Consider the following 27982-nt stretch of genomic DNA (forward strand, 5'->3'; position numbering starts at 1 on the left):
ATTCCGGAAATAGCAAGTATTGCAAAATTCTTATTTTTTGGCATTTTAAAAATATAAATTACAACTTTTATAACTTATTACAAATACGTTGAAAACTGCAATTGAAACGTGATTAGTAGAAGTAATGAGTTCTAAATAAGAATAGCTTCTCAAGGATAACACGGTGTTTGGATGTTTTAATTCTCAATAATTCAATTGATTCAAAATTAATTGCGCAGTTTTTTCTTAAACATCACGTTCCAATTTTTTTACTTTACTTATATGTAAGTGTTTTAACAATTTAGTTCACGGTGCTATATAGAAGTAGCTAGGATAAAATTATTTTATTACATCAAAGAGTTAGTAATAATCTAATCACCATTGTTTTAAATATATTGACTAAGTACTACATGAAAATAGGCTTCAGTTTACAAAATCATCTACACAAAATTCAAAGAGCTATTTACCCTCAGTGCCTTTTAAGATAGAATTAGAAATTACAGTAAATTATCACAAATCTAAGTGTCGTAGCTGTTGATAAATATTTTGAACTACCAAAATAGACAATTTTGGCGCTTTTAGGTATTATTTTTTATTTTAGAATGTAGACGTAATTTTATGAAATGGTACCGCATTACAGGAAAATCATCAGCTAATATTTACTAGGGTTAAAGCAAAGAAACGCGTTTGTTACGAACTTTCCCACTTTCAACTTGCCCTTGGTTTTCTCTTAATCCATGTTCTCAAGGCACACAAAATACAGATTGAACCTGTAAACTGTATTCAGGAAAATCACAATAGAAAAAAACAGAAAGAGAAAAAAAAACAGAAAAGCACTGAGTCAGCACGTTTTCATCTACCATTCATTACATCCGGATCGTGTGTTGTCAGTTAATGGGAATGTAGCATAATCAGTTGATTCTAGTGGGGAATGTGTGTGTAGGCTTCTCCTCTTGCACCAGATCAACAACAGAGTTTGAAATTAAGATTTGTTTTGGCACCAAAGAGCTCGCCTATAAGGATCCAATGTGGCTTCGAGTTTCTTTCCAAAACTGTAAATTCGGCCTCATCAAAGAGTAAGGAATAAACTTTCTCTTCATCATTCTTAATTTTCAGATAATTCAATTGCTATTGGTAATGCTGCATATTCCGAACTAACTGCTCATTAACTGACAACACCTGTTCTCAGAGGCCGGGGATTCTACAAGCCTGGTTCATGTCCAAAACATGAGCCAGGCAAACACTGGTCTTGACGCGTACATGACGTCACTTTCCAGAAATCGCAAACATTTCACCTGCCCTTGTCAGCTTCCTCTTCCCTCTCGTATATTCTTGATTTGGATTTCTTCTTGTACTTGCCCAACAATTCGGGAAGGTCATAGGCAATAGAAATGTCCAGCTTGTCCAGTGGGCAGCCCATAAAGTAACTGCATGTGGAAGCCAAGGGTTTGAACTCGTACAGGGCGTGTAAACGGAAGAAGTCGCGGTAAACAAGGGGATCGGGAAGGTCGTACCGGCTGATGTTCGTTAAACTGCTGAGGCCTTCATAGATGTTATATTGGTTAGGGTGCTCAGTGATGTCATCCGCTACCGTCTTCTTGTTGCTGAAGATGCCCTTGTGTTTATAGTAGGTTGCTAAATAACAGTCAACCATCTTAGCGTGGTTCCGCACCCGCACGGCGTGACGACGGGCGAAAGAAATCCTATTTTCCACTCTCTTGTCGACTATTTCTCTGAGGTCATTTAGCAATGCCTTTTCCTGATCCATTAAGAAGTTTGCAGAAGTTCCTGAGTGGAAGGGTTTGCTCATCAAAGAGACGGCATAAATGACAGGTGCTTCCGAGCTGCCCATCAAAGGAGAAAGGTTCCAGAAAAGCTGCCCTACTACCTTCATCAATTCACTGGGCCGGATAGTATCAGCCTTGTTCAAAATGAATCGAATCTGGGCCTCTCTTCCCTTCAATTGGTCTAATATGGATTCCATCTCACTACCAATCTCCAACTTGAATGGGTCGAACACAACGTAGATCGCGTCGGCATGATCAATGAACCACTGGAAAACTTCGTTAAATGGGTATCCTCTGTTCTGATGTCTTCGGTTTTCGTTAATCCCAGGAGTGTCAAGCAGTGTCACCTGTCGAAAAGAAGGAAAGATGAATCTTCAAAAGATATGATAGTTTTAGTTAATCAATTTTTTTATCGTAAAGTTGCTAAAAACTTTCTGAGTTCTTAGAGGTTTTTATTTCCTAGCCGCCAGATAATATTTTACTTTCTCACACGGTTTAACCTAAGTTGAGAAAAAAATGTCGTGTTTATAATACAATAATTATCCTCTATTATTCATTAAGAGTAGCATTAGTAAGTAACATTAGAATTATCTGAAGCTTGAAAATAAAGATGGAGACAGAATTAAACATTTTGTTCAAATTGAGTGTAGCATAGTGTTGCCAAATATTAAAAAAATATATTCTAGTTTAGCTTGTACATAAGTTATATTTATTTAATGTGTTTCGTGGCAACGTGAAATATTTGAAGACACATTGTTTGGTTGTTCCAAAAGTTTGTTTATCTTACTGTATATCTAAATAAAATTACCTTTTTCAAAAGAGGGTGATTCAATCGGAAACCTTTGAAATGATCCAAGAAAAACTGGCCAAATTTTTGGACGCTAGCGTACGACCAATCGGCAGCTAATTCCGTGCCGCTTAGTTTTTGAGGTTCGTTCCCATATGTGATGACAGTAAAATCTGTGTCTGTAGGCTCAGGTGCTGAAAGTGTCCAAGTAATTAGATGCTGGAATATTCGAAATGGTTAGATCACAAAATACTAGATAAGTACTTAATGGGACAAATTAGATTATATAAATCCAGGAGCATTTTAAAAATTGGCTACAACACTGCAGCATATATATCTTAAATAGGGTCCAAATATGGCTATTTATTGTTTAATTATTTTCAGAAAATTAAATGTCAGTTTAAGGTAGAACTTTTAGGTTCAATGTCTCGATGGCAATCCAGCTAGGAATGCAATTGGCACTTGAGATTAAATATATATATATACATACACTTAATTAATATGTTTAGTGACAAAATAAAATAACTGGAAAAACACTTAAAATTGTATATGTAAGTCCACCAATTCTTTGGAGTGGATACTTTGGGAAAACTGTACTATTTGTCATACATAGTAAAACATATGAAATTGTGACGTGTAAAGCTTAGATCCTATAGTATATAGGCGAACAAGAACATATATAGTTTAGATTTTGTTTTGATCACCTGAACGATGCGTTGTACAAATAATGGGTTAAACATTCAGCACATAAGTCCCCTGTAGTTCAGGTATAGCCAGCCGTCTATACTTTTGACCTGAATACCATAGGAAACAAAAGCAATCGGTGGTATCCACTATCTGAAGTAACTACTGTTAACTGAATACGGATGTGATTGTTTCAAACCACCAGATCACCAGTCCGATATATTAACCATTAGGCTACGCTCATACGTTTTATTTAGGAAAAAATTGTGAGAAGTATTTGTTTGTTCTTTTATTAGTGTAAGAAATGCATAGAATTGGACGTATATTGAAAGCAAATCGTACAAAATCTATTATTACGCATAAGAAAACAAATATTAATAAGAAATATTCTTTGCGTAATCTTTGTTTTTTGAATAATAAAAGGACATAGGTATAACATAGGGATAAAACAAGAAGTGCGTTTATATCATTATCGTATATATGTAGTTCACTGGAAACGAATAGAACAATAAACGACACTTAAATATTTAAATATGTTTGCTACGCTATTACAATACCTTCTTTTCTAGCCGCTGGGGTTCTTTCGATTCCAAGAAGGTAGTTAATTATGCTGCTCTTTCCAGAGCTCCATGGGCCCAGAAACAACACTTGAGGCGTTGAGTAAATTTCAGCATCTGTAAAAACAAATTTTTTCGATGAGTTATAAAATTTTTTTTAGTAAAATTTTTAAAGAGATTTCTAAAATTTATTTTTCTTCTATTTTCATGTATCTCAAGCTCCTAGTTAATTGACATTTATACGTTGTTTTCTTCTGTTTGATATCAGTTGCATACATTGGGAACCCTACTTTTGTATTATTAAACTTGATGTTTTTATATAAGCCTAAAATATACCATCATTAAAATAAACACTTTATGAGAAATGAAACATTTTGACAGTAGAAATGAAATATATATTAAGAATGCAAGTTTTGTTCAAATACGAAAAGAAGAAACTACGTAGATTCTGGACATACTGTTTATTAAGAATTACCGCTTACAGTTTTCTTTAAATTCTACTCTATACGTCACGTTCCTGATTACGTTAGGTTTGTTTGTTTCTTTTTGTTTGAGAGCAAAGCTACACAATGGGCTATCTGCAAAGTGCCCAGCACAGAGACTGAACCTCGAATTTTAGCGTTATAAGCGTAAGGCATTAGGAACAAAATGTAATTTTTAATTCTTAAAGAATGGGTTTAACAAAGCATTCACGCCGTTAATATAAAATTGATGTCGCATTATTCGATTAAAGTAGCCCAAGAGGTGGTGATTGGTGCTGTTAATTAGCTACATTTCCTCTAGTCTATCAGTTGAAAATTAGGAACGGCTAACTATGGAGAGCTCTTTGCGTAGCTTTGCGTGAAAAACGCTGAACAAATAACCTTTGTCTCCTATAAAAGTAAGAAAAAAACAACAACAAGAAGTATAAACACAAAAGTAAAAATAACGCACCACCCAATTGTCTTGTGGTTATCTCCTTGTATTTATAGATATTTTCCAGAGGTTTGATAGCCGAATTGTACATCTTTTTCAGTTCATTAAGAATGTTCTGAATTAATTCTTGTTCTTCTTTGTCTGCTTTTGTTCCAATTTCGTCCACTCCTAAGATCTCATCGATGTGTACTCTTGAACGCGATAGAGTTCTTTTGGGATTAAATACTTCTTCTTCGTCGTCATCATCGATTTCATCCTCATCTTTCTTAGCTAGCATCTCTTCATCATCTTGTTCCTCCGTTTCTTCGTCTTTTTGTGGTGTGATCTCGGTCTGTTCTGATGAAGAGACTCCTGATAATAATTCCTGTTCTATATCAGTTGCACCCTCGAAGGTTGCATCTTTAGCATTCTGAGGAAAAATGAGTTTTTCTTTAATATTAAACTCATAATGACAACATATCTATCTATCTATATATATATATATATATTAAACTCTATGGATAAATCACATTTGTGTGTCTCTGTACTGGTAATGTAACGTTATATTTTGATGAAATATATCGTAATAGATGCGCTAGTACAAACGAATATTTTTAGTTGTGCATAACTTTTACCATTTATACTCAGTGAAACACTTTCAGACTTGACTTAATATATGCTAACTTATGTATTCAGCTCTTAAATAGAAGTATGCTCATTTACGAACTACAAGAATTGCTTGTATCCATTTTTGTAAATTAGACTTTATGTCACTAATGTTGTTATTTTTTTCAATGCTATAAATTTTACTCTTTTGAAACAGACTTCAAGAAATGCAAATTACTATTGGTTTATTATGAACAACATAAAGCTTCTGACACTATAATTATACAAAGATGTGTTATAGATGCTGAACCTTGTGCGATATTTTTGGATTTACAGACGAAAATATCGTTAAGAGCGAAGATACCCAACTGATGAGCCGATGCGTTCTAATCTTTATAAGTAAGAACGTAAAAAAATATTTTAAATTAGCTATACTCATTATCAATACTAGGTTATTTTTAGCCCCACTTTAAACAGGGAGTTTGTTCTGATTGGAAGTTAATAATAGTGTGTAACACGTTTATTGTATTACTGCTCTCGAACTAACGGTATTCACACGCTCGTTTATACTTAACGCACACCTAAGGGAATGACATAATATTTGAATTGGATAGCTGAAACTTCAATAATTTCGTTTATTTAGTTTCTAATGCTGTAAGATTTAATCTTCTAAGAATTCGTTTAAATTATATCTTATGCATTCTTATAATCTTAACTAAACGATAATTTACCCTAAAATAGCATAGTACACATCTACTTATAGTACGTTTCCAAAAGTAACTATCATCATTTCATATAAAAATACGTGATGTATAGCCAAAATCAATTGTCACAGTTTTGTGTTTTGTAGCATCTTCCATATAAAAAACTATATTCTGTTTTATGCTTACAATCACAGAGATTAACATATACCTCATCTTTTGTGCCCTCTTCTGTTATCACAGTTTCTTGAGGTATGTCTATTTCTGACTCGTCTGGCCTTGAATCTTCGACCTGATTTTCTTCTGAAGCTATTTCGTCTTCAGCATCAGTTAATGCACCCTGATCTACTGTCGTTTTAATTATAGCATCTTCCGCTTCAACTTTATTTTCTTCAATTCCACCTGATTTCTTATCTCTGAACTTATCTCCTTCTTCTTCTTTTTCAACTATTTCTTTTGAACCTTCTTCTTCTCCCTCGTCTTCAGCTGAAACTTCCTTTAAAGCTTCTTCAGCTTCAAGTGGATCTTCCTTTTCAGCCTCGTGTAATCCTTCTTCACTTTCTTCAGCTTCAGGTGGAACTTCCTTTTCAGCTTCATGTAATCCTTCTTCACTTTTTTCTACATTTTCTTCAAAATATTCCTTTTCGGAATCAATGTTTTCTGATTCTTCTTCCTGTTTTGTAACTATCCATGGACCAGTTTCATCTTCGAGTTTTTCTATAATTTCCTGCTCTTCAGATTCTTCTACATTTTCGTCACTCTGGGACTCTTTGTTATATTCGTCGTCGAATGTTTCTTCTCGTCGCAATGAAGGATTTTCGTGTTCTTCTTCTTTAGAGCTTTCGTCTAAATCCTCTTCACCTCCTGTTTCTTCAGTTTCATCTGTTATCTCTTCATTTGTCGAGTTAAGGATATCCTCTTCGTGGGAACTCGTATCGACACCCACATCATCCGTCTTCTTGTCTATAGGTGGATTAGGTGGCTGTCTATCCCAATAGTCCCTGAGGGCTGCATCTATGTGTAGCCGACACTCTTGATGTGTTGGTGGATTTGGAGCCCTGATATCATTTTTTGTGGGTTCTTGTAAAAATGAAAAAAGAAAGAAAATAATAATGATAATATAGAAATGAGAAAATTATTGAAGATAAAGAAATGTTTAATAAGAACCTTATATCTGCATTGGTATTAACAGCTTACGACTTTCTACTTAGTCTAAAAATCACTATTTGGTGTGATTTACATTCTAAGCTTTAAATTAAATATTATATAATAAATATTGAAAATGTTTTTGACAACGTTCTTGTATATAATTACTTAAAAATCATGATATATATATTTTTCAGTTTATCTAGCTTTTGCCTGTCAAATACTAATCTTATGTAACATATTGGTTAACGCTTTACGCCCAACCTCTGTGGTCCTCGTAATACGTAAAATTTGATAAATGCCAAATAATGCAATGAAAATATGTGCGAGAATATGTCTTTTTATTTTTATGACCTTTTCATTTCTGTGCCACTGATATTAGGTACAATTTTCGGACATTGGATGTATTAGGTAAAATAAATAAAAGGAATTATATCTTATATCATGATAGACCTTACAACGATCCGATTGTCATAAATTCTTCTGAACAACAACTAAAAACTGAAGTTCGCATTTTAGTTCATGGTAGAAATCTGTATTCCAAAATTATAAGAAAATGGGACTTAACTTGACAACGTCCAACTAGGAAGAACACTTAGGTTTAACATTATTAATATTTTTTGAGAACAAAATTTCGTGATTACTTGTATGATAACGTAAGCATGTCTAAAAATAACGAGAATAACAAACAAATGCAGCTACAGTTATGATAAAACTTGAAGACACAACAAAATTATTAAAATCATTGTAAGAGCCACCCTATGTATGGTTAATATTTAAGTGAAACGTATACTTTTTTTACTTGGAAAACAAACGGATGCTTCTATTAGAAAATGTCACCATTTAATTTTAATTTTGACATTCGTTTTGAAAATATATTCACAAAGAAGACAAATACTTTTGTATCTTCTAACTTTCAACCACAAGCGGTTCACTACTATAGAGATGCACGATAGTCAGTTTTTAATTGCAAACAACAAATAAGAAAGTATGGTAAAACAGAAAATATATTCGTAGTCTATATATCAATTAGAGTCATTTTCTTACATCCAAAAGCCTTAAGAAATAATAATATAATATAACAAATAGCATTAATAATTTAATTTTGCAAATCTAACTTGCTAACTTTAATTATTTTCCTTGCTACAATATAACCTTGCACATTTTTCTATTGCATCTATGTCAACTAAAGGCATTGATTGTTATGTGCTAACCTTTTTCACTGTGTGAATTTCATTTTAAATTTGGTTATTATTTTTAAGCATGTTTTTGTATATTATAATAAATGTACTCTAGTGAGTATTGCAAAATATTACGAAGGGTTTGTATGTTACATTAAAATGATTTTGGAGCCTTACCACATCATACCAGTCTAAATAACCATGCACGGTCGTGTTCTCTCTGACGACCATGCATCTTGACAATAAGCCTGCAGTGTAGTTTCCATTATAAAAAGTTCTGTCAAGGGGCTGTCATGCTCAAAGCACACCACTTTTCACCATGGGCTTTCCATAAGCCATCTATTGTACGAGGACAACGGTTTCCTATTGCCCGTTTCAACAGTTTGATCGCACAGAAATCCATAGGTGGCTTGACAGGTATGTATTCATGTGTAATACATGAATATCCGTTTCATTTGCCAATTGCTTAAGGTATGCGACGGTTGAACGGGAGATATGACTGTAAATTCTGTCTTTCTCAACCGGATTCTCACCTGTTACAAGACACCACACTTTTTTTACCACCAAGATGATCCATATCCCTTTGTTTTCCAATGTCATTAACTACGAGAAATATCCCCTTGTTAGAAATTCTAAATCTCCGATCTGAACCCATCTTTATGATTTGAACATACAAATATTTTGTGTCGGGGAGAGTTGTTAACTCTCTTCCCCAAAAGCGATCAATTTTCGGTGACATCAACGAACGTCAAAAAATCTTAAAATGTAGTTCTAATGCATACCGTCCTTACATCGACTGTGACTTGCTGATTCGCACAAATAAAATCGTCTTAATATAATGTGCTCAAACCTCTGTACACATATGTTATAAACTACATATATGTTTCTCACTTATATTATTAATTTCAAAATTGAATTGATTACGCTCCAAAAAATATTTCAGTTGTTAATACAAGGGCAAATTGTATCATTATGTGTAAAGTGATTTTTAGTTATTAAATAATTTATTAAAGTAGATATTCTCCATTTGCAATCTGATGTCCTTAGGCTTCTTTCTTTGTTTGTTTTTGAATTTCCCGCAAAGCTACATGAGGGCTATCTGCGCTAGCCGTCCCAAATTTAGCAGTGTAAGACTAGAGGGAAGGCAACTAGTCATCACCACCCACCGCCAACTCTTGGGCTACTCTTTTACCAACGACTAGTGGGATTGACCGTCACATTATAACGCCCCCACGGCTTAAAGGGTAAGCATGTTTGGTGTGACGGGGATTCGCACCCGCGACCCTCAGATTGCGAGTCGAGCGCCCTAATCGCCTGGCCATGTCGGACCATGTCCTTAGGCAGTACCAATTAAATATAATTTGGATGGATAACGTTAACTATGTTCACTTTTAATCTTTCTTTTTGTTTGATATTAGGAAAACAAAATCGTTTAGTTCTGGCTCTTAGTCTTTCAATCTTTTGGTTATGAATCTTAAATGCCAAAATAAATACACAAAAGACGAGTCCTTAAAAGGAATCAAAATATTTGGAATCTTATTAGAATTGGATCTTATGAGTCACACGAGTATACACAATCCTAATTTAGGTCATAAACTACTGAAAACAAATAATGACGAATCTAAAATTTGAGTTTCTACTTAAGGATATAAAATCAAAAAACTATAAAACTTAAAACTTTTATTTCTGTATAGTCTGATATATCTAAGTAGCTTAATAATGAATAAATCAGATAAAAGATAAATCAGAATGGTTCCTCACTGAAAAATTCTTATGGGAAAATGAATCAATGACCATTTTATTAAGGTGCCCATCTATATCACTTTATAATAGCCTGAACTCGATGAGGTACAGATTAAACAACATGTTGTGTGTGTGTTGTCTAATTGTAGCCAAATCACTGAGGAATATGACTTGTTGTTAGGAAAGGATTACATTAGCCAATATGACTTTCAGTCAGATTTCGATCAAGTGAGTGTTATGGTCAAATATGGCTGAAGCTACTGTAATGCTGTTCTAGTCAATTTTTGACAATATAAATTATCGTCTTGAGAACACACTTATTCAGCAAGAATATAAGAAGGGTTGAATGATCAACAAGAAAGCTCAGGCATGTTATTATTTGTTTGTTTGTAATTAAGCACAAAGCTACACAATAGGCTATCTGTGTTCTGCCCACCACGGATATCGAAACTTGGATTCTAGCGTTGTAAGCCCGCAGACATACTGCTGTGCCACTGGGGAGCGGGTATGTTATTAAGCCTTTTAAAGGAGTTAAATGACTAACCTTTCCAAATTAGAGTGCTCTCCACCCTAATAAATATTACTTCCAATAGCTTGAACTGTAGAAAAACACGAGCAAGGTTAAGTGCTTCATCTGATTTTCTCAATATTTATGACTTACCATTACTACATAAAAAGTGAAAGTAACGTATTAGGTTGCTTCACACACTTCCATTCATTCATTGTTCTCATTTGCACTTTAAGTAATCACCAATGAAGCCGTACTTATCTGTTTGCACCTGCGATAAACATATATAAACATATATGATATCGGCTATCATATTAAAGCTTTTGTAAACTCTAGTTGGTGGTATGGTTGGTTGAATCCTCAACTTTCAGAAAATCGATGGTTTGGGACATAGTCTAACGTATTTTACACTTTACAAGCCTGATTAATAATCGTTTTCTTTGGTCAGTCACTTGCAGTTGGTGGTTACACTTTTTCTTTTCGTTGCCACTATAGGTAGATTTTGATAGCAGACGCATTGGAAAAACCAGTTAAAATAAAAAAGCTGTTTGTGATCATAATATTACTTCTAGACGTCCCTTTGAAAGCTGAAAAGATTCTTGCCCTCATCCATTGTTCATAAAAATCATGACACGAATCTCTCCTTATATTTATATATCGCAAACGATCAACTTACAGATCACAAGGTTAGCCTATTTTGAAAATTATAATATAGAAAGTGAAGATTTACTAATAAAATGGCCAGTCAGTGTACATTATATGAAATAAATAGCAAAGGTAACGAAATATTAGCATTTCTACGGTTGTAATTAAAGTAGTACCGCGTATGAACACCCTCTTTGTCGTCTACTGTTGGTGTGATACGATATGAGCCTCACAAAGAGTTGAGTATTATCTAATAATCAAAGGGCACCACCTGAAACATTTGTGACTTTGACAGAGGTGCGTCATATTGGTTGAATGTGGTGTCTTCGTATATGATATACTACTTTTGTTATATGCTGTATAATTAGAATATGTGTCTTAAACCTAAACAAATTTAACTTTTCATATGTATTAATTTGGTAATTTGAAGTTACAATAACAATAATGTCACAGAGTCATTTCAATTGATCATTAAAGGACCTTATGGGATGGCATGTAGATTAAGTTGCGTCTTAAAGTTGCCATACCATAATCTTGTAAAAATGAACTGTTCCTCAAAGGGTATAACACAAGTGTAAAGGAATAAATGGTAAAAATAAATTTGAGAAGTGGTTGAGGTTTATCCTAATGGTTCCTTGTAGTCCTATCTAGTCCCATGTTTAAAGAAAGAAAACGTAGCAACTAATGACAGATATTTTGTGTAAACTATTTAATAAACTTTTAATATAAAGGCAAAACCATAAATTAATGTACCAGAGAGATTTATATTTTGAATGAACATATAACTAATTTTTGAAGAAAAAAATATATAACAATAAAAATATCAGACCTCTACCTTCTATGTTTTCGTACCAGTTACTATTGAATGTAATGCTCAGCCTCATTAAACTTAAACTGATATCACACCTTCTAAAACACAGTTTTTACTATATCATTTTAGTTTATCTTCTATTGTTTTGGAGTAGCTTTTGTGATGATATGAAAATAATTCAAATACAGACATGTAAACCTTCTCCTGCAAACGAACTACATCATGAAGCTAATGCCTAAGTAATATAAAGTAAGTTTTGTAGAATTACTAAAGAATCGGGACTAAGGTTTGGTATACAATATTTCAAATCAATACTCTGTTATATATATTGTGAATCTGTTAATCAAGAAGAAACGTCGACAAAAAAGAATGACAGGCGTGTATAAAAATGCCTAAAATAGTAGCAAAGACTATAAGCATATTCAGCCTGGTTTGTTCTGCAACTGTGCTAGAATATTCAAAATATTCTACTAATATACCTATTCTACCGATATATATTTAGTGCAGGTTTAGAAGAAAAGCTCAAAAACACCTTAGCACATTTTCGGATATCGTTGGAAAGTAATAATGAGTCATGTTTAAACACGTACCACCACAAAGCACGAATCCTGCATTAGTTTTAAAGCTTGGTTCTGCTCCCTGGTTCCTACATAGTCTGTGTGTGTGAAATTATTCTAAAATCCGCCAGAGTTTGGGGCTTCTTTCCAACTTTTTTTTTTCTGAAAGACAACGTCACAGTAGAACAGTGAACGTTTTAGATAACAATATTATAAATAAACTTGCCCCCGAAGAGATCACTTGTGTATGTGTTACAGCTTCCTCACGAAAAGAAGACTGTGGCATCGTTGTTCTACAACTACCTGCTATATACCGCGAAAAATACATTTTAATAAATATAAAACCTAGACAAAGACTCTAGTACCATTTTATAGTACTCAGTAAGGCTTTCTCAGATTATATATCAATGTACTTCAGTAGTTGAATTGATTTTATGCTCTAATTTTTAATTAACTGAAAACCACAAAGATCTGGCAAAACAACTCGAACCTAACACACAAGACAACGAAATATATAATGCTAATTCTCATTTCCTAAGCTACTGGTAAATTCATTAAATGATTTAATCAAAATTAAACTTTAAATATGATATAATGAAAGTCTCATAAGTATAATTTGAATTAAAATTAACAATTTATACATAAGTAATTTGTTGTAATTATTTTTGACATTTATTTGGATAACTGTTCCACAAGCTAATTTAAATCGTCAGATGGTTCCATAATAATTTACTCATAGTTAATTAAGAAATAGTTTCTAATAAAAAAAAATCTCATTAGTCCTTCACAATCTACTAGTTTAATTCTACAATTATCTCGTTGTTTTTTTCACATCGGAATTATTTAAGTATTTTAGTTTTAAGACGTAGCTGCTTTATAAAAGAAACCTGCAAGATTGAAAACGAACGTACAATATGTATATTTAATATTAGATTTAATTATTATCGATTCCATCATTGTTGTTGTAAATACGTTAAATAATCATATTTAGCTTGTTTGTGAAAATGTTATTAATTAGAATATAACACCAAAGTTATCAACGTGAACGATATTACTCAACTATATATAGTTATATGTGCATATATTCAAACAGTAAGGAGGCTACTCATCTTCACAGTATGAAAATGTATTGTATTCTGTATGCGGAATGACATTTTAATAGATATTGTTCTTTTATATAGAATTAAACACAACTTCATTTATTAAAACTTACTATCAACCGTTGATAAGCATATTTGGAATAGTTCGTCACTCCTTGTGCAAAGTGCATTAAAATTTCTGGATCTGTTTTGCAGTTCTTCAGGCGACGTTCTAAAATGTTCCCGTGCATTTTTTTAGTCAGATCAATTTTGGGATCTATGCTGTCCAACGCGAGGTCTCAACATTTTATTTAGTTAGATTAATTTTGGGTCTATGCTGGTGAAAGCGAACTCTCAACATTTTTTCAAACCATTGCTGTACACTATGTTGAAATCGGTACGGTTCTTTACCATAGAAATCCGTCAATACAGACAGCGCAGTAGTCTACGCAGTGTCACACACCAATGCATTAATCTATTCCCTAACTAATATCAGTAGACCAAGACAAAACTAGTTAAAACAAGCCCACATCAACTCAGAACCAAAGCGGAATCCGTCGTTTCATACAATGCCCCATTTTTGACGCTCAAAAAAACCATGAGAGCTGAGGCCTTGCACTCAAGTCTATTATGAGTGGTGTTTTTACCTAATCGTGAGTAAAGTGTAGAACATTTTTATTATTAAATAAAAGGTAAATTATCTTATTAATTATGTTCCCCGGTGGAACAAGGAAATTATACTTATTTACAACGCTAAAATCAGGGGTTCGATTCTCTTCAGTAGACACAGCAGATACACCTTATTAATTGCAATTTATATTCAAATGATAAACAGTTTAGAGGTACTGAGGTTAGAGGCTTAGAGGAATTAAGATATCTATTAATATTTTAATTCTTTCCTTAAAATATGGTCATGTAGTAAAAGAAATAAAACCCACATTAAAATTACATGACTAAGTATTCTCCTTTTCCAAAAATGCAAAAACAATATTCTCCTATATATATAGTTTTTTCCCTTAAATTTTATATGTATCCAAGACTCCAGGGAAACACTCTTCTGTGACGTCAGATGCTTCATGCATGCGATTATAAACCACTTAAACTGAAATGATAGGTTTATCCTAAAATAGATCTCTAAACATTTTGGCTCTTTATCCATACACTGAGTTATTATGTGGAAATGAACCGTTGCTGTTTATTTTCATTTTATTTTACAGTGGCTTAATTAAGCTTATTAGAAAGTATAGACAAAGAAAAATATATATTCATAATTTCTCTTGCACAGATGTTCTTGAGTTGATTTCCAATGAATGTCTGTATCTTCTTGGTAATAAACTTAAAATAAGACCCAAAACTCGAGCGCTTCCGAATAGTTGGCTGTTCTTCTTCGGAGGAACAAATAAGAATAGTCAACTATTCAAAAGCACTCGAGTTTTGGGTCTTATATTAAGTTTATTACACTTTATATGTGATCCTTTGTGCTAACTCTTTTATCACGATTGTATCTTTTTGGTGGTATTTTTCTAAATTATGTAGGCCTATTTATTATATATAATTTAAATATAATATTAATTTCTGAGCTTGTTGGCATCTTTCAAATTATAGCCCGCAATAGCCACATTCTAATGTAGAAAATATATATATTCAATAGTGTTAAAAAACTCACCTGTTACTTGTTCTTTTCTCTCCAAGTCATAAGCTACAGTATATTATCAACTTACTAAGACCATAGCATTGTACCAGCGGATCCGTCTCCACTGTCTAGCTATGTACGTGATTTTCATGGTCCATTGCTGCATAGAGTTTATAAAGATTCAACAGACAGCAAGTTGGATTTAACATTCCAGAACGATGCAGACCCATAGACCCTTAAAAACTAATTACTGTTAAGTGTAACATTGGTGTTAACTGTCCGAGAAATTACACTCTACTTTCACTTTTAGTCTGATCACTTTACAGGCCCTGCAAAATTTGATGTGGAACGGAACTGCACATTCAAAATTAAATCCTTCACACAGGAGTTTAGAAATCATTCAAGACTGCAATCCAGCTTGTCCACTTTTCGTAGAAAATACATTCTGCTAGATTTCATGAACAGGTTTCCAGTCCATAAAATACTTATCAGGAACACGAATACAATATGTTGACTTTCATGATGCTATGAGCGTTGACATGTGAAGAAAAAAACTTTATGTGGAGCACAAGTATAAACAGGAACAAAATCCACATAGATACGTATGTCAGAGTAAGTATGTAATGTCTTAGCTAAAATGTTTGCATAATTTATAACAAATAAGATCATTATTATTAAGATGGGATACAAATACACTTAGCGCTGTCAAACTGGGGAACGCATGTTATATTAAACATCTACATGCGTAATTTATAAAATGAGACAGGGTCTTTGGACATCGTGAACGATTAATTAGAACAGAAAACAATTTTTTCACACACCTGTAGAAAAGTGTGTAATTCAGCATTTCTCATATCACAACAAAACGTTACCAGAACATATATAATGACAAAATAATAACATCAAATTATTATAAATAGTGTCTCTAGCCTTATATCAGTTCATATTAAACATTCAATACTTGGTTGGTTCTCCTCGTACTCTAATAACCTCCGCAAGGTGACGTAGCATGCTGTCGCAGAAGTTATTGATATAATCCACCGTGACTTCATCCCAACTTGTCACTAGAAGGCGTTGCAACTCAACTACAGTAGATACTGGTTTAGGGTCGTGGTAAGCAATTTTTCGGCTCATTTCTGCCCAACAGTTCTCAATTAGATTACAATCTGGAGACTTTGCTGGCCATGGCAATTTTGTAATGTCCTCCTGGTCCAGATAATTCTGTAAAATAAGCATACTGTGGGCAGTGGCATTATCATGCTGGAACACAATGTTATTGCCAAATCTTTCCCTAACATATGGCAGAAATATCGTCTCTATGTGATGCCTGTAAGAGGCGTCATTTACGTTTCTCTGGAGGATGTGAAGAACAGTTTTTCAACCGTGATAAATAGTTGCCTAAATATCTACTGCATCGCCTCCTGTGTATTCCCCGTGGGAAATACACGCCTCTTTCATCTATTCTGAAGCAAACGACGAACACTAATCCTACCATCAGATTTAACAAGCCGGAAACAGGACTCATCTGAAAAGATGAGGTGTCGCCAGTGTCCTAACTGAAAGTTGGCATGCTGTCTTGCCCAAGTAACATGGTGACGGTGGTGAATCCTGGTTAATATCGAAGTACAGATAGCTCTTCTTGCAAAATAACCTTGTTTAGTCACTTTCCTGTTCACTGTTCTTCTGGATATCCTGGAATGAATATGTTCATGTCATTCCTGTCGTAAGGCATTGCAAGACTTCTTTCGACCTTGACGTGTTAATCTGATCAAAACACTGTCATCTCGGGGCAGTAGTTTTTCGGTGCCTAACAGTAAACGTTTCTGGAAGAACGTTTTCTGTAGTCCGATGATGTTTCAGGATTCTGGATACAGTACACTGGGGTAATCCACTGTTCTAGCAATGTTCGTTTGTTTCATAACTTTCTGGACAGTCAAACAATTTGACGCCCTATAACTTCTGGCACGTGACGAGGCATGAGTATACACCAAGTATTTCAGAGAAATTGTCTGAACAAAGCGTTCATCTGTTTCAAAAAACATTATACCAAAAGAACACCCTTTTATACAAAACAGGTGTATATGTGTGTGTTTTGATGAACAATAACATTATTATAGAACAGTATGCAAATATTTTGGACAAGATTGTATTACCATCACACTGACTCCAATTTCAAATAAGTCAGAATTGAAAGTTTAAAATCAAGCTATTTATTTATTTTTACTGAGATTTATTTTAAAAACGTCAATGAAATAACTGATGCTAGTAAAGACTAAATAACGGCCACTGCATTGTGTATTTATGTTGAGTCGTACATAATGAAAGGGAGGGATTTATCTTTTACTTTAGAAGGAATAATCTCAAACGATTTTATTACATTAATGAATATTACAAAAACCTTCTTCCTGTTCTTTCCCTTGTGAAAATAAAACATACAAAAGTAAATTTGAAAGAGAGCAAATAGACACAGAAATATATATCAGATTTCAACTAAAAATAAGTTACAATTAGTTATGAAATCAACCTTTCTTTAGATCTAACATGCAAAATTTAGAATGTGCTTTTAGTATAAGTCACTAAGTTTAGAAACGTTTTAAGTGTTTGTTTTTCCTCTCATTGTGTGTAAATCTACAGAAATCTCTGAAGACACTTTCAAATTCTGTTCTTGCCAATTAAACGTTAGTAACCAGGAATTCGACAAGCCTCAACGTAATCTGTAAGATAAAACAGTTTCATTTCTAGAGGAGTCTATCCTAAGATGTAACATTGCCAATATTTTTTTAGCTTCAGTGCCCTTCATCCTTTAGATCTCGTCCTGTTTGCCAGACGTAGGATCATGTTCCTTGTTTTCTCATGCCAAAATCCTGCTCATTTATACAGCAATACACACTAGATCTGTATTACAACTCCTGAAAGCTAGCAACAATTTGAATGAAACTTCTAACCTATATATATATATAAACATCTGTTATTACCATGCATGCTTAGATTTTGGACTGTTTAATACACAGTATACGCTTGATTATGTAGACCCTTAAAATTATTTACTTAAGAATGTCTAACATCTCAACTTATAAATGTTAAGATATATCGAGAAGGAAATAATTTTGTACATTTTAACTGTGTTACGGAAAACAGGATATAAAACAACAGTGTCGTTTATCATGGTGTGCTTGTGTTCATAACACAAAATGATATAACATACTCATTGTTGTATTTGGTACGAAAGTATCTTATAAGCCAGGAATATTGACCTGCTTAGTGTAAGAAAGTTGTCTCATTTCATCCAGAAAATTCCAATATGGTTCATGTAGATTAATATTGCAATATTGTATTTAGATTTGATTTGCAAGCCTCATATTTGAATTATAATTACAGGTAGGTGTAAACACTCTAACCCACAATATTCCACAATTTATTACGATTTACTTTCTACAACCAATTATGCTAAAGTAACTACCTCCGCTAAAGAGGAAAACAAAAAAGTATTTAATCATTTTATTACAACATACAAAATTCTGTATTCATTTTGCTTATTTGATATTCTATTTGTAAGATGTCGACTAAACTTTTGACTGATATGTGACTGGAATACTAATTTTAGTAGACTAAGTTCTCTTATTACATTCCAAAAATATAGTTTTAATAACCTATTTTATTATTCCTGTAATGATTTTTCTGATTACTGTTTATTTAAGAACAATTGCTTACCATAACACCAGTTAGACACAATGAAATACAATATACTTAATATATTATATTAAAGCTATTTTCAATATTTACATAACTAAGTCACATGACAACCACAGTGGATATAAAGTCGCGGTAGAACAACATTTATTAGAGCTACATTTTGGCATTGTCTGTCGTTTGTAGGCAGTGTGATACCACCGAAAACTGATCGCTACTTGGAAGGGTATTAACTATGATCATCAAATAATATGTGCTCGGCTCAAGAATTTAAAATTTTTAAGATGGGAATGACATTTGTATTTAATGTCATTACAAAACAAAGGAATATTAATCAACTTGGGGGTACCAAGATCATCCAGAGATAGAAACTTGCAACACTTCGTACTCCAGCCATGGAGCAGAGTGAGACATCTTATAACAGGTGATAATTCACCAACACGAAGGTCAATGGCAAAAATCACCCACGTGACCAAGACAATGGTACGCAAAGAAGGATCCCCATCTGGAGAAGCGACACAATTCATGTGTACACAGGCTGTTTTAACGAAGTATCCGTTCAACAGTCGCATACCTCAAGTAACTTGAAAATGAAACGGATATTCACAATATTACATAAGAAGACAGAAATACGAAACTATAACCTGAGCGCTTTCGAAACGTAGTCCCTTCCTAATCAGGGGCAAACTGGGAATAAGAACAGTGACGTATAAGAAAAAATGGAGTGACGTCATGGTAAGCCACCACATCAGCCCAAAAGTGTTTTGATTAGGTTTCAAAGGATTCTTGCAGGTATAACCCACTTCCATTGTACAATACGGCAGGAAACTAGTATGTTAAATATAAAGAGTTTTATTTGTTTGTTAAGCACAAAGTTACACATTATACTATTAGTGCTATGCGCACCGCGGATATCGAAACCCGATTTTTAACGTTGTATGCCCACAGACATACATCTGAGCCACTGGGGCAGATATAAAGAGGTTAGAAATATTTTGTTTGGAGAAGAAATGTCAAGGAAAACTATTTTGAGTATTGATAAAGTAAAATAATGATGTGATATATAGAGATCGAGTAACAAGAATATTTTAACTGAAGAGAAGTAAAAGAAGATAAAAAAACAAACATAGAAGATTGTAATAAATGAATAATAAGAATTAAGAAAGGATAGTATTAAAAATTAAGAATTTCAACCATAAAAGAAAGTAAAAAAAAACTCTTATTGTCAGACAGGGAACTAATTAATGATTGAAGATTACTAATTATAGGATCTAGTTTTATTTCATAATGTTTAACGATATCTAAAGTGGCAATCTGATAGGCTTCATTTATTTCTCTTTCAGCTTTAGTTTTGAAACGGGTTTCAATACCCATGAAAACCACATCATTTATAGAATGTGTGTGTGTGTTTTCTTATAGCAAAGCCACATCGGGCATCTGCTGTGTCTACCTAGGAAAACCGATTTTAGCGTTGTAAATCCGAAAACTTACCGCTGTCCCACCGGAGAAATATTTATAGAATGATCGGAGTAGTTAAAGTGTTGGGCAACAGCGAGGTCTTTTTTTTTTAGGTGTTAGTAGAAGATTTGTGGTTGTTGAAATGCTCTACCAAAAAAAAAAAAAAGATCTTTCAAGAACATCGTTCTTATAAAGTGCAATCAACCTCAGTATTGTAAAGTTTTCCAAGAGCACTACTGAAACACTCAATTGCAAAGCCAGTATTTTGCTTCCAATGTCTCAACAAATACATATAGCATTTTCTATAAACATATCTAACAGTTTAAGAAGCAATGTGATAGTTTATTTCATTTGTGAATGCTTTACATATAATTCCTTAAATAATACATACTTTAGTAATAATTACAAAATATCAGTTTTCAAGACAAGACTTTCTAAACTATACGTATATAAAGAGAGAGAAAATACATTGCCTCAGTATTATACTAACTACCACTCTCTCTTTAATACATATAAATATTTCAAATTTTTATATTACAGTTTACAGAAAGTCGTAGATTAAAAATTGGTGTAAAAAAAATCCTAATAATGTTCTTCAATGGAATTGAAATGAATTCTTTAGTCTGCCCATTGTAATTCTGGCCTTGAGAAACTCTGGGTCGGTGTTATGTAAAACTTTACATTCCTAACAATATATTTGTACTTATATATATATTATATATGTGTGTGTGTATATACGTAAATAAATAAATGCTACAGTCTTGTATATCATTCCGAAAGAATATATTGCAGAATTCAAATTTAAATGGGAGACATTGAAAGATAACTTTGAAGTACGACAGCAGATGAAGATATCCAGTGATAAAATTAGTGACTTAAAAGTGAAAATTAAAAGCAAAATACAGTAGAAAGTTGTTCTGTGTTGATATAAAAGAAACCATGGAAGTTTATTTGTTTTGTTTTAGAGCAAAGCCATCTGTGTCCACAGCGGAGAATTGAAACCCGATTTTCAGCATTGAAAGTCCGTAAGCTTACCGCTATCCTAAAGGAGGGATTAAACAGTAGAAGAAATGACACTGAAATTTAGATTAATTTGAAAATGTAATACTCGTATAGCATTTGATTGTTAATCCCAGGTTCTGAAGTAAGATGAATAAAAAAAAATTCCATTTCAAAATTTGCTTGAAAAGGTTACGACGAAATCTTAATTACAGTGTAATTTGAAAGCAATAACTGATCTTGTCGACAAAAATAGGGCATTTAATAAATAGCTATTCTTTCTATATTTGAGGTGAGCTTTGTTATGTATTACAAAACAGAAATATAAACAAAATTGCACGTTTCATATTTACAAGTTGTCTAGTTCAGGTGATAAAATTGAAAAACAAAGTGTTTTCGAAAGGTGAGAGATCTGAATTTCGTCTTTATGGTAACAATTCCGAGAATAAACTGCTGGCAATAAGATATAGCTATTAAATGTTTAACTCACATAGACTTGAGCCAAGCGTCCATTACATCCTTTATGATTTTTTATCTGTTTGCTAACTTCCACAAAACTCTAAACCTCACGTGGTACTATTTACGTGCTACTATTAGATTAATTCATTGACCAAAGTTCTGTTGACAGGTTAAAGATAGATCTAATATTACGTTTTCTAATAAATATGCTTTGAAATTCGTAAAGGACAGATTAAGATGAATGTGGAAAAATATCCGCAAACTAATGTTGTTTATATTATATATATTATTTATATATTATATTATTAAGTATATTGGTTTACAATTCCTCGCTAATTTTCGACGTTCAAAACCACAATAAAAATCAGTTATAATCCCAAAGATTTAGACCATTATCTATACGACGTAATTTTGATTAAATTTATTGTTACAAATGTACACGTAAATTCAAATGCAAAAACATTAAATAATATGTTTTAGTTTTCTATTTGTTTGTTTTCAAGCAAAATCACATTGAATTATCCGTTGTCTCCATCGCGAGGAATCGAAACCCTGATTTTAACGTTATTCCACCGAGGGATTTATTTTTCTATTTCGAGAAAAGTAGATAATATTTGTGATTTTAGTGAAATGTTTCTTTCATTGAAAACCAACAGTGTTTCACATTTTGTGCTATAAACTGCGGAAAATAATTAAAATCTAAAAAACTGTATGAAAAACAAACAACCATAAACTTATAGTTGCAGCAAATATTTCAGGAAGCATAGTTGATTTGAAATATAAATAAAACATATTTATTACCTTTTACCTATGTATAAGTAATGAAGATAACAAACGTCATTTGAAATTAGTGGTGTATTGAAAATAAGTACGCCTTTTTTCTATTTCTGTATTTGTATAATTTATCTAGTAAAACTCTTTAAATGGTATGGTGTTTGTGAAACAATATAACTGCCTAGCCAGGACACCTAAATTTAACGTTTAGCAAGGAGTTCCTCCATTAACCACGTAACGGCAGTTTAAGGGAGTAATAAAGCAGATGGAATCTAACTATAGGAAATAAATACAGATGCTTTAAATAAACCAACACGACTACCTATCCACCATGACCCAACTACTAAAAATATTACTTTTATGAACTCTGAAAGTCAGGGGAATGGAGTTACACTTTTGGAACCATTAGTGCGCCATATTTTCTTTTTTTTTGGGGGGGGGAGACGTCAGTCGTACTACATTGCACCAGTAGTTATTTCGAATTCTGTACTTGTAATTATGATTGATCAATGCACGTTCAAAAAGTATTAGTTGCTTGATATTTATATAAATCAGTTAGTTACTAATAGTTCATTCCAATATCGAAACTAAAACTAAATTCTGAATTGTAATATTAATCATATGTTAAAATATATACTTAGTATGCTTGTTATATATTAGCCTAATGAGGACGGGGGTGATATTTTATGTCTTGTCAATATATATATATATATATATATATATTATTTCCAAAATTATCACCAAAAGCTGCTCAAAGGGCTCTGAGCATAGTTTTTACTAATTTTGAACTGATAGACTAAAAGTAAGACAGACAGCTTGCCAACAACACCAACCGCCAACCAGTAAACTATTCTTGTCTGAGCAGATAGTGGGATTTAACCGTCACTCTTATATCGCACTAATGGCCCTAAAGTGAGTAGAGCGCTTTTGTGGCACGAGCCGCAAACTATGAAGCCTCAGATCTACAGAATGATCATGCTAGCCACTAGGCCACACCTGGACCCTAGTCTTGTCAAAACTTTTAAAAATGATTCACATAATTCATATAAAACATAACGTATTTTTACCAGCATATAATATACTGCTTGTGTTTTTTTAAATGTTTAAAAATATACATTTAGATACTTCCCCAGTCTATTTATACACTTGTAGCTAAGGTAAAAATATTAAAAATCGTATTACATTTTCGGAACTAAAGATGAAAAGTGCTATTCGATAAAACTGTTAAGTATCAAAATATAGTTTTCGAGTCGTATTTTCTGTACATGTTATAATGAATTTCTTATTCTAATTGAAATATTAAAGACGATCAAGTATTCTTGCTGGTCTGGAACACTACCTTACAAACTACATTTCTTTCACACATTCAGTTATAATATTTTAGAAGTAATTTAAATTTTAAAATGTATGTGATGATAGTTTAAAGCAGACATAAAACTTCGTTAATCCCAAGACATGGAAATAAATTCACTCAGTAAAGTAAGTTGAAAAATATAGTTACAAGATAATTAAAAATTGTTAATGTAAAAAGTGGAATGGGGATCGTAAACAAATTAAGAAACCAGTTGAATCAAAATGCAAGGATTATATTTTCAGTCCTACAACTAAGGGATCTAAAAAAATTAAACAAACTAGATTGGAAGTAGTGTCTACAATATTTTATCAAGCTACAAATCCTTGTTTCTATTTTGTCTCCATGTCTACAGTACTTATAAATTTAATTTTTTTTTTGTGAGATGTACGTTACATGTCTTTATGTTTTCACATAAATGTGTATAATATTTTCACCTAGTTTGAAATGTTTTGTGCAATTTGTGTAACATTCTGATCAACAGACAACTTTGCATTTTTCCAAAGAAATCCTTACTACAATATTACATTTCAATATGGTAGATTCTGTTCAAGCATAACGTTTAGAAGATAATCAAGGAGGTAATATTGTGTTATTTTGTTACCTGTTTTAATTTAAAACTAAAATATAAGAGAGAGACTGTGACAAGTATGTAGCATTGCATTTTCAAAGATTTATTTTTACTATGACATGTATCGACTATGTAATTATTATATACCTGCCCAGAAGAATGTTTACAGATTAGTTAAGAAGATCATTTTGTCGTTAATTACATATTTAATAAAACATACTACGCTTCCACATCATACTATTTTTGGTCATCATGATTATGTTTTACATCGTACAATTTTGATTGTTCCTGATCATTTTTTTCGATCATATAATATTGGTTGTTTCTGATTATTTTCTTACATCACACAGTCTTGATTGTTCTTTATTATTTTTTTACATCATACAATCTTGTCTGTTTCTGATTATTTTTTTACATCACACAGTCTTGATTGTTCTTTATTATTTTTTTACATCATACAATCTTGTCTGTTTCTGATTATTTTCTTACATCACACAGTCTTGATTGTTCTTTATTTTTTTTACATCATACAATCTTGTCTGTTTCGGATTATTTTTTGACATCATACAACCTTAGTTGTTCCTCAACCTTGCAGTTTACCTGTCACCTTTGAATTGTACAGCACATTTTCCAGGTAATAATATGCAAATAAGGCCATCTGTATTCATTACATAATTGAAACAATATACCTTAACTAATATCTACAATGAAATGTACTAACATTTGCAGTTCATTTCATTCCCAGTAAAGTGAGTCTAGACAAACGTCAAGACATAACTATGCATTATTACAAGGTCATTACGCAATCATCTGCATTTAATGTTAATGAAATACTTGAGCTTGTCACTATATCAAAAATAAAGAGCAAATTATTGTCTACATCTGTGCTAATTTATACAATTATATCACTAGATGCACGATACTTTCAAAACTTTGAAGTATGCCGCCTTATTATTACAGTTAATTGTTTCCAGATCCGAAAAAAAACATCAGTTCTGTGTAACAATGAGAGATAACAACTCTATTCTATTAGAGTAGCCCAAGAGTTGGAGTTGGGTGCTGTTGACTTACCGCTATCCATCTAATCTATCGTTACAAAATTAAGAAGGCTAAAGCAGATACCTAGCGCGAATACCTGAAACAAACAAAAATAAGAAATGACCTGTAATGAACATTAGATTCTACATACTTTTTAACAATATATTTTTTATTTTGTTTTATTTATTGAAAGTTTTGCATTAGGTATAACATAACAATACGTTTCATGACGTAAGTCCATTTTTATATTATCTTAAAGTATAAGGGATGTAATTATGTAATGTTTATAATGTGTAACCTTATATAAACAATAACGCTGTAACATGTGGTCAAACTTGTCAAAAAGTATCCGTGGAGTTTATTATATATATATATATATAAAACACTGTTACTAGTTCCTTGTTATTAGCTGTTACAAATCAGGAAATTCGCAGTGTCATCCGGCTTTAACCTATAATTATAATTTTTATCGTACGCTTACAAGAATTAATTCTTTCTTTAAAAATAAGTAATTTAACATAAATATATAGATGTAACGTACTGTGCGTGAAGGTACTTTTTATCAGTTATAACTTAATTTTCACTTCATAAATTAATATGACTTAGTTTACTCTTGAGACCGACACGAAAGGCTCACAAGACCTACATAACACTTCTCAGCATAAGTTGAAAGCAATGCGAAAAAACCCAACAGACGAATAATATTTTTTGTGCTAGTGAACTATAATATTTGAAACAAAGTTCCAACGCCCCCTAGTGGCACAGTGGCATGTCTGCGGACTTACAACGCTAGAATCCGTGTTTCGATACCCGTGGTGGGCAGAGCACAGATAGCTCTTTGTGTAGCTTTGTACTTAATTACAATCAAAGTTCCAACAATTTTAAATAAACTTTCAAAGTCAACCTATTGTTAAAATTTACACTCCCAGGTTTCGTCTTTTTAATTCACGAAGAAAAGTGTACTAGATCAAAAAACTAACTTACAAAAACTTGTCTTTTCCTTACAAAAGAAAAGGGAGGGGAAGCTTATATTTACATTAATTTTTCAATTTATTTTATGCCAGAAGGGTGAATGAATACACAAAGCAACAGTTACTTTTAAATGGTACCGAGACATGAGATTAGGGACAATTATGTTTTAATTAACAGACGCTCCAGATTTTGGTTTCAAAGACAATAAGAATAACTTTGAATTTGTTAACGCTGTTAATACTGAAATGAACCTTCAGTTTAAATCATGTTTCAATAACAGTCATTTGTGAGAAAATAAACTGACAAGGATCAGACAAGATGTTACCTGCACGAAGCAGCATAAGGATTTTTCTTTATTTCTATGTAGTATCTCAAAGACGTGAAGGTCGATTGTCATCAAGCTTGATTACTTTTATGATAAAATCAAAAAGATAAATGGCGTAAGAGTAGAAATACAGATATACGGCACAAGATATTAACAGTAAAGAATAGAATGCCCACACTCATGGCAGTCTAAACTGGGAAATGTCTTGAACGTCCTTGCAGACCACTAAAACTCGTGGTAGTCTAAAGTTAGACTAAAGTAACGTATTTAGGCTTAGATTTTTTGTTTTGTTTTTTATCCCCAAGACACATTTCAAGTTACATTCTGTGATACTACTGTTTTTTCTATAAGTTATATAGCAAACTATGAGTAACAGACGTAACCTCACAATTGTGAAGAAGTCGGCAAAATTCGCTATTTTAAAGGGTGTTAGTAAAGCCCTCTATCGATTAGTGATTTATATAAGTCAGAAAGCATTGTGAAGATAACGGTGACTGAACGTTCTTATTAACAGCAGCAAAATATTCCACGCGAAGCATGTGGAAATATAACAGAAAATATTAAGCTCTATTTTACAGAAACAAATATAAAGATAAAATAAATTGTCTCGAGTTATAAGTATTATCAAACTAATTAATGATTTATTTTCCTACATTAAATTTCTTCAACTACATGAACATGGGAGCAGTTAAAATTGCTTATGTTGAGGAAAACTTACCCTGGCTGGTCACGCCACTGATGTCCACCAAAATAACCATAAGAAGCAAACAAAATCCCCAATCCAAGGTTGTACCTATGACAGCCATCTTGACCTAAGCACTGTGTTTGTATGTATGTAGGTGTCAGTAAAGTCCTATCTTGCGCCGGGTATCTGTCCTCCCCGGGCAGCACAGCCCCGGTTCTTCTAGCACAAGTGTCTATATAAGTCTTAAAATTAAGCCTGTAATACACGAGGCACAGTTTCGGAAACCTAAGCCATCGTGCATCCAGGAGTTTGGCCACTCCCTAAACCAGCCCCATTCTTGTTTCATTTCACTTTTACCCTTG

The 27982-nt window shown here is 32.7% G+C and overlaps 1 protein-coding gene across 1 annotated transcript; it reads right to left on the reverse strand.

The window, feature by feature from the left end:
• Positions 1-2: 2 nt before the first annotated feature.
• LOC106461889 (sarcalumenin-like) lies at positions 3-27896 on the reverse strand. Its single transcript, XM_013921756.2, has 6 exons — positions 27654-27896; positions 6207-7075; positions 4728-5118; positions 3795-3911; positions 2575-2747; positions 3-2113 (listed from the first exon to the last, which is right to left on the reverse strand). Exons 1-6 carry the CDS (start codon positions 27739-27741, stop codon positions 1271-1273), a joined length of 2481 nt encoding a protein of 826 aa, XP_013777210.1. The 5' UTR covers positions 27742-27896; the 3' UTR covers positions 3-1270.
• Positions 27897-27982: the final 86 nt, after the last annotated feature.

Source organism: Limulus polyphemus, unplaced genomic scaffold, assembly GCF_000517525.1.
Source record: "Limulus polyphemus unplaced genomic scaffold, Limulus_polyphemus-2.1.2 Scaffold1053, whole genome shotgun sequence".
NCBI classification, from domain to species: Eukaryota; Metazoa; Arthropoda; class Merostomata; order Xiphosura; family Limulidae; genus Limulus; species Limulus polyphemus.

Bases quoted from the DNA above. Each gene is read 5' to 3' on its own strand.
- LOC106461889 (XM_013921756.2), bottom strand. From the start codon at position 27,741: ATGGCTGTCATAGGTACAACCTTGGATTGGGGATTTTGTTTGCTTCTT. The intron at 5,119-6,206 runs GTATATGTTAAT...ATTTTTCCTCAG, and splicing joins AAGAGGGCACAAAAGATGAG to AATGCTAAAGATGCAACCTT. The intron at 2,114-2,574 runs GTAATTTTATTT...TCTTTTCGACAG, and splicing joins ATCACCCTCTTTTGAAAAAG to GTGACACTGCTTGACACTCC.